Source organism: Phoca vitulina, unplaced genomic scaffold, assembly GCF_004348235.1.
Source record: "Phoca vitulina isolate PV1807 unplaced genomic scaffold, GSC_HSeal_1.0 scaffold42, whole genome shotgun sequence".
NCBI lineage: Eukaryota > Metazoa > Chordata > Mammalia > Carnivora > Phocidae > Phoca > Phoca vitulina.
Genome location: NW_022589745.1, coordinates 15,337,540 through 15,351,522, shown reverse-complemented (window position 1 = coordinate 15,351,522; position 13,983 = coordinate 15,337,540). Strand labels below are relative to the sequence as shown.

Below are 13,983 nucleotides of genomic sequence, written 5' to 3'. Positions count from 1 at the left end.
ATAGCTTTTAGCAGCATTTGACATTGTTGATCACTTAGCCTTCATTGAAATTCTTTTTTCTTTGGCCTGCAACACACCACATTGTTCTCATTTTCTTTCTTCCTTACTGGCTATTCCTTCATAGTTTCTTCCCTGGTTCCTTCTCTCTCCAACCTCTTAATCTGAAGTTCTCTGTCCATAGATCCCTTTTTAATTTTCTTGGTGATTTCATCCTTTATAGCTCCAGCTTGGACCTCTCTTCTAAAGTCAAGACTTTTATGTCCTATTTTGACATCTCCAGTTGGATATCTAATAATCTCTTCTCAGATTTATCACATTCATTCCGTGAGGAGAGGGCTTGAAAGCTCTGCCTTCCCGCCTAGATTTTGCCCTATATGTCTCTTTATTTGGCTGGTCCTCCTAATTTATATCCATTTATAACAAAACTGTAATTGCAAAACAGAATTACGTATTTAATTAAAAACCTTTGCATATGAAAGTGTTGGCCCTAGTGGTGAAGGTAGTGTTTAAACTTAAAACTATCAGAGGTTGCCAGGGCCTTTTTGTAAATGGTTGTCAGGCTGCTGAACCTGAGTCCTTGTCACTGTATAAGACAGCCTTTCTCAACCTGACTTCTGGGAGGGGAGCTTTCCTGCATTGGAGTATCTCCTGTATGTAGTTAACTCCTCTCCTGTGCATCTTGAGTGGTACTTGTTTTATAGTATCCTTGGGAGAATTGGCAAAATAGTGACTTTTCTGTTCACAGTAGTTACTTTCTGTTCTGTGGTCAAGATAAGGAATCCCCACTGAGAAAGGCTGCTAAGATAGAAACGTCACTCTCCTGTAGTTCTGAATAATGCAGATTGTCACCTGTCTTGTGCTTAAGGCTATGATAAAAACTAATGCCTGCGTGATTTTTATTCAAACTTTAGCTTGAGAACCTTTACAAAAAGAGTTACCTTAATGATTTTTAAAGTATCTGTTTACATCATGACTTAAGTTTTTAAATGGATGCTTACAAATGAAAATCTAAGGGAATGCTGGTAATGAAGCACTTGGTTTAGAACTTACTCAAATTGCCTAATCAACGATTCTTACATGCCTTAGTCTTTCCAATCTCCTCTCAGAACTAATAGGTAATATTTTTCAAATATCAGTGCTTGATAGCCTATAGTTTCTATATCAAGAAGGTACCTTGTTATTCTGTGGTCCGTAAGTGGAAGGCAGCTCTTAAAATTTAGAGAAAACAATTTTACCTACACTCTATTACATTTCCATATATTTAGTAAGTAATATCTTCTCAGATGTGTTTGCTTTTCATATCATAACTAATGATTTTATATTAACAGTATACAGTTATCTTTTCTGGTTGATAAAAACAAATGCAGGGGGAAATAAACATGCATGTTCCTATAATAAATGTTTTCATTAGTAAACATTTATTTTAATATTATCTAGGCTATCAAGTACTAGCTCCAACTGCCTATTATGATCAGACTGGTGCCTTAGTGGTTGGCCCTGGAGCAAGAACTGGCCTTGGAGCTCCAGTTCGTTTAATGGCTCCAACACCTGTTTTAATTAGTTCAGCAGCAGCACAAGCTGGTAAGTGTAACTGATGTTTTCAGGGATAATATTTTTCTGGTGTTCTTTGAGATAATTTAAAAATAAATAGTCTTTTGAGTAGTTTCAAGAAGTATCTGAAATTTATTTTCCAGCAGCGGCAGCAGCAGCTGGAGGGACTGCAACCAGTCTCACGGGCGGCACAAACGGTCTCTTTCGGCCAGTTGGCACTCAGCCACCACAGCAGCAGCCGCCGCCACCAAGCACCAATCTGCAGTCTAATTCGTTTTACGGGAGCTCTTCTTTGACTAGTAGCTCCCAGAGCAGTTCTTTATTTTCTCACGGACCCGGCCAACCTGGAAGTACATCTCTTGGCTTTGGAAGCAGTAGCTCTTTGGGTGCTGCTATAGGCTCCGCCCTCAGTGGATTTGGTTCATCAGGTAAGCTGCTTTTTAAGATGAGTGTACTCTGCTAAGTGGACATGAGGTATATGTATATTTTTAATAATAAATATTAATAGCTTGTAGCATAGAAAAGACAGGAATAAAATACTGGTTTATTAGTTTAATTCTGTATGAAAAAAACTACCTCCTGCAAATCTTTAAGTATTTATGAATGTTTAGCTCATTTCAAACAGCCCATCTTTTACCCAGATATAGTACATTTTCCCCTGGCTTTAAGAATTGTATTACTGTAATTTTTGTTTTAGTAAGGTTTGTTTGGAGCATATATTTTATACTAATTACTAGCTCTTCCTTATTCTTTATATAATAATGATTAAGGAAGTAACTATTTTGCCATCTTAAATTTCTGGTATTTTAAAATAATTGTCTTTGTGTGCTTATCAGATATTCTTATTAAATGCTAGTGGTTCGTTACGGTTTTTTAGTTGGTATGATACATAAAAATAAAATACAATGAAATGTTCTAAACAGAAGCCCCTAGGAAACTACCAATGTGCTTATCTTTTAGACTAAATAATTTAGCCTTTATCACTAAAAATTCATCTAAAAGGATGTTTCTTCTCATATCCTGGTTTTATGTAGAATACTCAACAAATTTAAATTTGAAGTAAGCTTCACAAAATAATTTACCCACAACAGACTGATTCTGTAACTGAGGAATGACTAGGTGAAGTCAGAAGAGGCCCACATTGACTCCCTATTGATACACCTTGTGGTATCATTCTCTGAGGTTTCCATAGTATTCAGGAAACATTAGAGGAAAAATAACTTACCCTAGTTCTATTGGTACAGTTAATTGGCAGCCTTTTCTTCCTGAGGGGCAGGGCAATTTATTCAGACCTCAGGAGATTTTCTATTTCTGTAAAGTTCTAGAATCTTTAATACCTGCTTCTCATCGATTTTCCCACCACCTTAAAATACTATATGCTTTTCTGGTGTGGAAGATGGCAAAACTAATATGGGCCAGTCGTTATTAAATATGTTTGCCTGTTTTCTAAGAAAGGATCTTCTGAACTTTCAACACATAAGAGGAATGGTCTAAAACAGCTATAAACTTTTAGATGCAGAATGCTTTTTTTGTTATAATGAAGTACAATAGGGAAATAATCACAGTTGTAGAAACAAAGTTACCTAAAGAATGGGCACAAGAACTTCTGAGGGAAAATCAGGTGAACATGTAGACTCTTCAATCTTTTAATTTTTCTACTTGAGTTTTTAATTTCTTTTGGATTCAGTATTTTTATTTCTACCCAAGCACTCCCACAGGACTCATTTTTTGTTTCTGATACAGTTGACAAGCATTTTCTCCCAAATAATCTAACATGCTGAAGAAAACTGAAAGAACATATAACTTAAAAGATAAACTTTGTAGAAATAACTAGTTTCTAAACTAGAGATTATAGACTGTAAATAATTCAGGAAAAAACAAGAGACGAGCTTTGATAAATCTCCTCTTCCCTTTTCTAATAAAACATGTCACTGATGGTCTGGAATAGATTTGTAGGTCCCCTTATCCAGTTCTTTCAAATTCCCATTTGTCTCTTAGTTGTTAAGGTCCTTTCCCCCAGCATTCAGGAACTGGTTGGCATGAACATTTTGTTCCCTACAAATATTTCCTGCAGATGCCTCTTTCCCAAAAACTGATCTTCTTCATGCCTCCCTTATTTTTAATCATTGCTTATGCAATTCTGACTACCAATCTGGGTGCCTCTGTTTACCTTGCTTCAGAGGGCATTAGCAGTTGCCACTCCTGGATGCCAGTACATAGCCTGTCATCTTCCCCTTCCTCTTGGACATTTTGTGAGAGTTATTCAAGTGCCGCACGTGTGTACTCTTAAAACAGGTCTATCCGCTGCCATTTCAGCATTATAGCAATTCCATACCTCTATGAAATCTAAAACGATAGTATGGTTATGTGCACATATACACGCACAGAATCAGACACACAGTCATTCTCTTACCTATATGATGAAATTATTAACACTTACCAGTGTTAAATACCCCAGCTTATAACACAGTCGCTAGGGAGCTTAGCCATTATAATATAGTAACTAAATCATTCTTTCTATGACCCATTATTTAGAAAGTGTTGGAAGTTTGTAATTTAACATTTTATGCACAGTTGACAAATTAGTGACTCCACTGTTGGTCTAGCCTTTTAGATATTTTAGGTATACTTTGTTTCATATTTCATAGTCACACTGTTGGAGATAATTTAGGCATATAGTAAAAGTTAAAGGAGCCAGATTTTAGGTTTAAAATAAAACTATTTCTGAATTACTTTTAAATGTTTGGCTTGGCTTTTCCCTTTTGGAGGAAAATAATATTGCATGTATCAAAACTGTGGGGTTTTTTTGTTATTTGCCAGGGGAATGACAGTGCTACTGCTCTCATTAGAGAGCTGTTGTCTTTTTCCTTGTCAGTTAAATTGTTTTCTGAAATAAATAGGAATTTTAATTGTAGCCATGTTCTAGAACAATCACTTTGACAGTGTCCTTTTAAATTAGCATAGTTAATGTAGCATATGTTGACAATTTTGCCAAAAGCAACTCAAAGAAGAAATATTTATTACATTAGTGTTTATATTTGGTTTTGCTATTAAAATGCATATAGCTATATAGTATTTCCCTGTTATGATATCTTAAAATGTACAATTTTTAATAAAACGTGATTAGTCTTTCAGAAACCACACTGGCTGGTATAAAAGGTTGACTTGTGTCTTAATATTTTGCCTCATACAGTTGTGTGAGCCTGGTATTTTTCTTTTATAAGAATCTTGAATTTGGCAAAACCAATGTAATTGTTTTCTATCTGTATTATAAGCTTAACTTGGTCTACCCATCATGTGCTCTGCTTAATTTTTCTCTTAATTTTTTCATTATACCCTAATGACCTACTTAAAATTGACTTATGATTAGAAAACCAAGACCTAGTAGAAACTTTAAAAATTCTCTTGAAAAATGTTACCATATTGGTCCGAATACAGAGCTTGTTCTTTAAAAACTTGACAAGAAACATATGAAATTCCTTTAGGTGTAAAAGGCATTCAGTTAAAAAACAAAAAAAAAGGCCAGTGTTTAGAAATAGGAAAGAAGCACTTGAAAATATGGCCGCTGAGACTTCAGAATTGGGAGTTTTGAACAGCCCTTTTAAACACTTGGTAAAGAATTTGATTATCCGATGTGTCGATTAACAGATCTTGGGTTATTTTTTTGAGCATGCATCAGTACATGGTAATGAGATTCTACCATTGTTTTATGATTTTGTGGAGTACAAAAGGAAAAAAGGACTAGAAGGTTGAATTTGGGATTAAGTAAAAAGAATTTAGTATGTAGTTCAGTAAGAGATACATTATGAGAGAATTGTATATTATCTAAGAAAAAAAAAGGCTTATCAGTCTTCACTTGAGTAAGGGCCTTGTAAAACCGGTAGTAGAATCTTAGGAATGGACGATCCCAAGGGGTAAGTGAAAGCATGTCTTTGGTGTGGTAACAGTAATGAGAGCTATTAATTTTCTAAAAGGACGGTTAGTTTTTCATATCTATTTTGTAACTTAGTTGTTGAAGGATAGGGAGAATGTATAATGTGAAAAATACTGAGAAGTTAGTTGTCATCTCTTTTTCACAACTGACTGATATTCGGGCCAATATGGACTTAAAGGACTATGGTTTGAACACAAGCTAGAAGCAAAATTAAATGTGAATGGTGAAGGAAATGTATTATTAATCTATTTATCAGGGTAATCCTTTCTTGGCATTGAGTTGAAGTCTAAGAACCTGATTCCAGAGATTAGGACACTACCAAAATTTAACCTTATTGGAATTTAATCTCTAGCGTCTCCTAAAGTCGACACCTTACAATTCCAGGGTTTATAAATCATACCAGGGTATTAAAGCACAGTAATCATATGTGTCAGTGGTAAATATGTGTGAAATAATAAACATACGAGTGCTCTGTTAAGTATTTGGTTACTTTATTGGGGTGCATTTATACCCTTTTATGATTAATAAGTTAGTTTATATAGTTATCACAGTAATTATCTCCTCCACAATGTTTCTAAAAATAATTATTGTGATCACTTCTGTTATTTCCCAGCAAGAGTTGGGGATAGGTTTTATTCAGTTAACACATGTATGTAATTAGGGTTTTTTTTATTTCTTCTTCAGTTGGCAGTTCTGCAAGTAGTAGTGCCACAAGGAGAGAGTCTCTATCTACTAGCTCTGACTTGTACAAAAGATCTAGTAGCAGCCTAGCACCCATAGGGCAACCATTTTACAATAGTCTGGGATTTTCCTCCTCTCCAAGTCCAATAGGCATGCCTCTGCCAAGCCAAACTCCAGGACATTCACTTACGCCACCGCCATCACTTTCATCACATGGATCCTCATCCAGTTTGCATTTAGGTAAAAAAAAAAAACCAAAACCCTTTTTATTTGTATGTATACATGTAAGTGTGTTTGTGTGTGTGTTTATAATATATGTAAAATATTTAATGTTGGATAAAACATGCCAAATTGCTTTTGCTTTTAGATATTAGCCTTTTGAAAAAGTTCTACTTTCGTGAAAATTCAAAGTGAGGGTCTAATGTACAGTAAGGTAAAGACCCCTATTGTATCTTATGTTTCTTTTATGAAATACAGTGGTGTGTTTTTTCTTGTCTGTGCTTTTGATTTGTGTGTGTTTTAGATCATCTGAAAAGTCAACTGTTTAAACCTGATAGTAAAAGAAATTTCACTGTTGCAAGTTTTTGCACACCTAAAGGAAAACATTAGTCACATAGTTACTGAAGTTCAAATAATTTAGATTAGTACAATGGTTTTTGCTTTGGCCTTTGAGTGCCTGGCCATTTTCTCAAAGGTTGTATCAGGGTATATGAACTTAGTATGTTTATGAGTTAGAGTCTTATGGGTTTGGTCCATATACTCTTACTTTTGAATATGTCGTTAGTTTAAGAAAAAAAATGTTTTAGGCTTTTTATACCCTTAAATTTGGAGCATTTAGAACTTTTGTTTCTATCTGTATGTTAAAATTGCCCCCCACCCCAGGATGATTGAGATGGTGGTTACCCTTTTCCCTCTCCAGGAAGTATTTATTCATGTAGTTAACAGAGTATTTTTAAGAGATTTTGGATATCAGAGGCTGTGTATGAATCCCTGTCTCTTCAAGGAAAGTTATTTGATTAAAATTAGATTTTGAATTTTTGTAACTTTAGTAAACTCAAAACTGAGATTCTTTTTTTTGATTTTTTATGTGCTTGGAAAGATTTAAATCAGCTTGTGATTTAAAAAGTAATGTTGGCTGTTGTTAGCAAATATAAGTTAGTGATTATATTTGACCCCCCCCGTCATAAGGGTATAGCAATTTTTTCCTCAAGTTCATTAATACATAAGTGTCCATGTAACAAAAGGATCTTTTGCAGTGATCATTGTTTAGATATATGTCATTGTGAAGTGGCCTAGAGTTTTAAAGGCCAGTCCTGTGCCCCAAATTCTGGGTCCTTGCTCTTTTGTAGATATTAAATATATACAACTATTAATTTATTTGGATGGGGTCCTAAGATCTCCTATACAGCACTATTTGTGTAAACTTAATGAGTTTGTAGCCTGACACCTTTGTTCATTTATCATCTTTTCTTGGTCATAGGAGCTGCTCAGTTCCTGATCGCTATTATATCTACTCAGACCCACTCACTCCCACCACCCCCATGTAAGACATGCCTTTGAAACTTTGAAATGGACACAAAAATTTGGAACATAACAAGCCTAAGAATAGGTCTTTCATAATAGTTTTGTGTTTTATTTGTTAAAAATTCTATTTGTCATGTCCTGTCCTTACATAGGTAAGTTCCAGATCAGATTCCTGTCAACTGTTACTGCTTATGTTGTGCTTTAGAGCCTGTAAAAATGGCATTAATTATTTTACATAGCTTGCTTAGAAATTAGACATAAATGACTTTTTAGATGTATCTATAATTAAACAGCAATCAAGATATTTTTCTTCAGACTGTAAAGAACCCAGCTGTGTAGATGCTTAGGGAAGAAATTCTTGTCAGTTATGAGAAATCATCATTTGGGCCAGCATTTCTGCATTACAGCCTGATACTTTTGTACCCAAAGTTAAACCCCTTAGTTTAGCTTCAGCTGGAAATCTGATATTTTAATACACCTCTGATTAGAATTATCTGTAGATGACTTTCTTTTGTGATCTCCCAATTTCCGTTAGTTTTAGCTATAGTAAGACTGGCAATGTTGTTAACAAGGACCATATAGAATATAGACCCTGCCAGGTTGGAATAATTTAATAGATTTCATAAATTTGCTCTTTACATAGTGTTCATGGAAGTAATCTATTCTTTGCTTTCATCTGATTAAGTCACAATACAAGACTTACATGCTCTCTGGTCTAAGAAAATAATTGTATATCCTTTAGGTGATTTCTTCATGAATCAAGTTAACAAGGCAGATGATTTAGAAAATACCTATGGAAATGAATTTGCATATCCATTTTTAGAAATAATCTTACTCAGTAGCTCACATATTAAGAATAGAATATCCTGAGATAGGAGTTAGTTCTCAGTTTCATTTTAATTGGTTGAAATTAATTAGTTCCAGGTTATTGTCTTGTGAGATTTTCAGACAGGTAACCATTATAATTATTGATAGGCCCTCCTGATACCTGTATTCTAAAAGTATTGAATGACACGCTTTTTTTTTTTAAACCAGCTCTCCCTTTGCTAGTTATTTGATTCACAGAAAGGGCCTCATAGCAACACTGTGTGCTTCTCTCTTTCCCAAAAAGATGTTTTGTTTTTTAAAATAGTTGTCATTTGATCAACATAAGTATTTTCAGCTTATGACTACTATTCACTTTTTCATTAAAGAACAGGTATTTCAATTGATAGGTTTTGGTGGTTCATTTTTTAATTGATTAATTTTTTTTTTAAGATTTTATTTATTTGACACAGAGAGGGGGGATAGAGCAAGCACAGGCAGGAGGAGGGGCAGAGGGAGAGGGAGAAACAGACTCCCCGCCGAACAGGGAGTCTGATGTGGAACTCAATCCCAGGACTCTGGGATCATGACCTCAGCCAAAGGCAGCCACTTAACCGACTGAGCCATCCAGGCGCCCTGTTCATTTTTTTATAAACTAAAATATTCCTGGTTTGCAACCTTGTTGCATTTTTAATGAAGCCAGGAACATGAAAAAATTTTATTCCTCCATTTCCTAGGACAAAATTTCCAAGAGATAAAATTCCTTTTTAAAAACAGTTACAGGGCGCCTGGGTGGCTCAGTTGGTTGGGCGACTACCTTCGGCTCAGGTCATGATCCTGGAGTCCCTGGATCGAGTCCCGCATCGGGCTCCCTGCTCGGCGGGGAGTCTGCTTCTCCCTCTGACCCTCCCCCCTCTCATGTACTCGCTCTCTCTCATTCTCTCTGTCTCAAATAAATAAATAAAATCTTTAAAAAAAAAAAAAATAAAAAAAAATAAAAAAATAAAAATAAAAACAGTTACAACCACAATATTATCATATCTTTTAAAATCAATAATTTCTCATTTTTCTGTTTTCCCTAATTGACTTAAATGTCTTTTTATGGGTCCTTATAAGGCCCCATACATTGCATTTGTTTGATATGCCCTTTAATCTGGAGCCATTTCCCCTTCCTCTGTTTTTTCTTTCATTTCTTTGTTGAAGAAACTTTGTCCTGTTGAATTTCCAACATTCCTAACTTTGCTGACTGCTCCCCCATGGTAGTATTTAATGTGTTCCTCTATTTCCTGTATTTCTTGTAAAATGGAATTAAATCTAGAGGCCTGGTCTTATTGTTTGTTTTTTGCTGTTTTTGGCAAAATGAGTTCTGTATTCTCTCTGTTGCACCATATCAGAAGACATGTCTCTGGTTTTCTCCATTGTGAACCTGTCAGCCCGATTCACCTAATGGCGTGCAGCCTTAATCATTGTCTATTTTTCCAGAGGTTGCAAAGTGGTGAAACTCTTAATTCTCTCATACCTTCAGCATTTATTAGCTGGAAGTTTTCTATAAAAAGGAACTTTCCATCAGTTGTGCGGTTATCCTGGAATATAGTTCATATAGGAGTCAGGAGAATGCTTGATTTCTTTAACTTTATTTTCTAACTTTGAGAATTAACTTCTGAGAATGAGTTGATGGCCTAGCAATTTCTGTATGTAACCCGTGTTCTTTTAATCATCGTTACCTGTAAATTGATGACTTTTTTAGGGTAGTTTATAGGTTTTAGTCCATTGCAGTCTGAGAGACATCAATTTTAACCTTTTTTTGATCCTAAAATTTTTACCATCTGGGGTGCTTGGGTGGCTCAGTCAGTTAAGCATCTGCCTTCAGCTCAGGTCATGATCTCAGGGTCCTGGGATTGGGCCCCATGTCAGGTTCAGTAGGGAGTCTTCTTTTCCCTCTCCTTCTGCCCCTCCTCCCACTTGTGTTCTCTCGCTCGCCTGCTATCTCTCTCTCAAATAAATAAAATCTTTTTTAAAAAATGTACCATCTTTGGCCATTTGGAGCCCTTACAATTAGCTCCTGTTTGACTACAGCTTTTTAAAAGCACTTAAATACTGGGAATTAGAAATAGTGGGAAAGAACAAGGAAAGAGAAGAAATTTAAAATTAATGGTTTTTATCTTGAAATGCAAAGAGCAATGCCATATTCTGTGCTTCAGGTTAAGTGTTCAACATTAAATGAATTATTTTTTCATGTTTTCTTGATCTGTAGAGATGGGGGGAAAAATCTACCTGCAGTTGTTTTCTTTAATCATTCTCTCTCATAGAAGTCAGTATCTTATTTTGAGGTACTTCATCTCTGTGAAAAAAATCATTAAATATTTCCAGTATTATTTTCTTCTCCTTGGAGCTAGCTAACGAATTCTTTCCTTCTCTATTTTTCCTTTTTAAGTAAACTTTTAAAAAATGTGTTAGTGATTTCTGATTTACTCTAATCTTTATGCTCATAGTAATCAGATTGATACGCAATTTCCTGGGTATAAAGCAACATTCTGTGTTTTTATTTAACTTAGGACTTGACAAACTGATGGCTTATTATTTGGATCTCTTCATTTTCGAACTGGCTTATGTTTTTCTTAAGAACAGGGTACTAAAAAGTGTAATTCAAGCTTTGAGCTTAATGAAATTAGTTTATTAAATAAAGGTGGCTGTCAGTTCTGACAGTTGTCTTATATTCAGTAATTAAATTCAGTACTTTAGCTTGTTAAGGATTAGAAGATTTTTATAACCTATTTTCTCTCCTTAATTTTATTTGAGAGAGAAAGCGAGCAAGAGCAGGGGGACAGGCAGGGAGAGAGAAAAAGGGAGAAGCAGACTCTCCACTGAGCAGGGAGCCCAACATGGGGCTCGATCCCAGGACCCTGAGATATGACCTGAGCCAAAGGCAGACGCCTAACCAACTGAGCCATCCAGGCGTCCCACCTATATTCTCCTCTAATTGCAGAAAATTTTATATTAAAAATAGGCAGAATAAAATTTAAGATCATTTTTTCCTATTAAGTACAGGTTAATTAACATCTATTAAAATTGCTAAACTTTGGCAGATTTTTGTCAGCTCCTTCTCTTAGAATGAAATGTTTAAAAATTAAAACAAGTATGACCAAATTGGTTGTAAGGCGATGTGCGGTTTTTCTAAGTGTCCTATGTGGTCCTTAAAGCAGAAAACAGTATAAATTGTTTTGAAGCTTTCATTAAAAATACTATTATCCTTTAAGTAATAGGTTCCCTATAATTGAATAGCATTTGAATAGTTTTCTAAAGCATCTTCATATTCATTATTTCATTTCATCCTAATTCTTAATGTAGACTGGTTGAGCGATATGGCCATTGAAGATAAGAAAAGTATAGGTCTTAGTCGCCCAAGAGATTTGCCCAAACCAGTAAATGATGGAATTGACGCTAGAATACCACTTGACTCCTGATACTATCCTTGATTTTTCTGTTATGCTATGCTATAATAAACTGAACAGTTTTACAAAGTGTATAAATAACAGTATTCTTTTTTTTTTTTTTTAAAGATTTTATTTATTTATTTGAGAGAGAGAGTGAGAGAGAGAGAGAGCACAAGAGGGGGGAGCGGGAAGAGGGAGAAGCAGACTCCCCGCCGAGCAGGGAGCCCGATGCGGGACTCGATCCCGGGACTCCAGGATCATGACCTGAGCCGAAGGCAGTCGCTTAACCAACTGAGCCACCCAGGCGCCCATAAATAACAGTATTCTAATCAGCCTCCAAATCTGGTACCTCAACAATGGCAAAGGTTATATTTTTTTTAAGTTCTATATAAGATTACTAAACTTCTAGATCCCTTTCTTTCTCATTTTAATTATTCTTTTTTTTTTTTTAAATTTTTTTTTTTTTTTTTTTTTTTTTTGAGACAGAGAGCACATGAGAGAGGGGAGGGTTAGAGGGAGAAGCAGACTCCCTGCTGAGCAGGGATCCTGATGTGGGACTGGATCCTGGGACTCCAGGATTATGACCTGAGCCAAAGGCAGTCGCCTAACCAACGGAGCCACCCAGGCGCCCTCATTTTAGTTATTCTTGAGAAAGTCCAAATATATTATCTACTCCATGAAATAATAATATGTGTTAATCATAAGTCAGGCAACTCAGGAACTGGCTATAGGACAGCATTTCCAGCTCTCAACAGAATATTATTTATAGGGGCGCCTGGGTAGCTCAGTCGTTAAGCGTCTGCCTTCGGCTCAGGTCATGGTCCCGGGGTCCTGGGATCGAGCCCCACATCGGGCTCTCTGCTCCGCGGGAGGCCTGCTTCTCCCTCTCCCACTCCCCCCTGCTTGTGTTCCCTCTCTCGCTGTGTCTCTCTCTGTCAAATAAATAAAATCTAAAAAAAAAAAAAGAATATTATTTATAGGTTCTCGTGGAGATGTTAAAGCACTGCTTCACAGCCTTTGGTGTGTCTAAAAGGCCTTTATTTATTGATTGGTATGAAATATTCTGTGAAGAGATCCCAAAATTATATTATTACTCACGGAAGAATTTGTTTCATTTCTGTATACAAATTTATTGATCTTAGTTCTAGTTGAGTTACAGTGATGGATTTTTACTTCTGTGTTTTTAATAACATTATCTGTGACTTTGTGTTTCTAATGACTGAGAATGTTTTCACCATTTAATTCAGTTAAGATAATTTCAGGTTTAGAACTACCAAATACTTGATGATTTGAGTCAGTGGTTCAGCATCAGAATCACTTGGAGCAGTTGTTTAAAATACCAAGTATGAGGAGGTAAACAATTTGGAATTGTGTGGCAACAGTATTTGCTTACCACAGTGATTGTAGGGATTCTGTTGACATTCAATAACCAGATGCTAATCTTCTCATAACAAAGAAAAAATGATTTTATCCCACTGAAATTTCCAATAGCACCCACAGGGAGAGAGATACCTTGGAAGGAAATAATTCATAATTTACACATGACCTTATTCTAGTTCACATTTCCTTTTTATAGTTCCTGGATCCCTTGGGTGTTCATGTGAACCTTTGATCTTGTCCTCCATTGTCTCCCTAATGCCTTTTTTTTTTAAATCTGAACTCTGCTTGCCATTGCATATTTTAAAGTTGTGGGAGGATTTGGGGCGCCTGGGTCGCTCAGTCGATTAAGCGTCTGCCTTTGCTCAGGTCATGATCCCAGGGTCCTGGGATTGAGCCCCGCATCGGGCTCCCTGCTCATCAGGAGCCTGCTTCTCCCTCCCCCTCTGCTGCTCCCCCTGCTTGTGCTCTCTTTCTGTCAAATAAATAAAAATCTTAAAAAAATTGGTTTTGAGGGATAAAGTTTATAGATGAGAGAAAATTAAAAAGTCTCTTTTCTTTTTGTATGTGTTATTTTTTTTTTAATTTTTTTGTTTATGTGTTGTTAAATGCCTTTTTCACCCTTGATAACGAATTTTGCAGATTGGAGCTTTTTTCAACTTTTGCTCATTATATATC

The 13,983-nt window shown here is 35.7% G+C and overlaps 1 protein-coding gene across 8 annotated transcripts in view; it reads left to right on the top strand.

Annotated features, from left to right (window-relative positions):
* PUM2 (pumilio RNA binding family member 2) overlaps positions 1–13,983 on the top strand; it is a 97,002-nt gene that overhangs the window by 59,487 nt on the left and 23,532 nt on the right. For 6 of the 8 annotated variants that reach the window (XM_032430202.1, XM_032430195.1, XM_032430196.1 and 3 more), the window contains 3 exons: positions 1,438–1,581; positions 1,695–1,979; positions 6,170–6,406. In XM_032430202.1, coding sequence (XP_032286093.1) covers positions 1,438–1,581; positions 1,695–1,979; positions 6,170–6,406 — 666 coding nt within the window. The remainder of the gene's footprint in view (positions 1–1,437; positions 1,582–1,694; positions 1,980–6,169; positions 6,407–13,983) is intronic. The other 2 variants (XM_032430200.1, XM_032430201.1) reach the window with 1 other exon arrangement.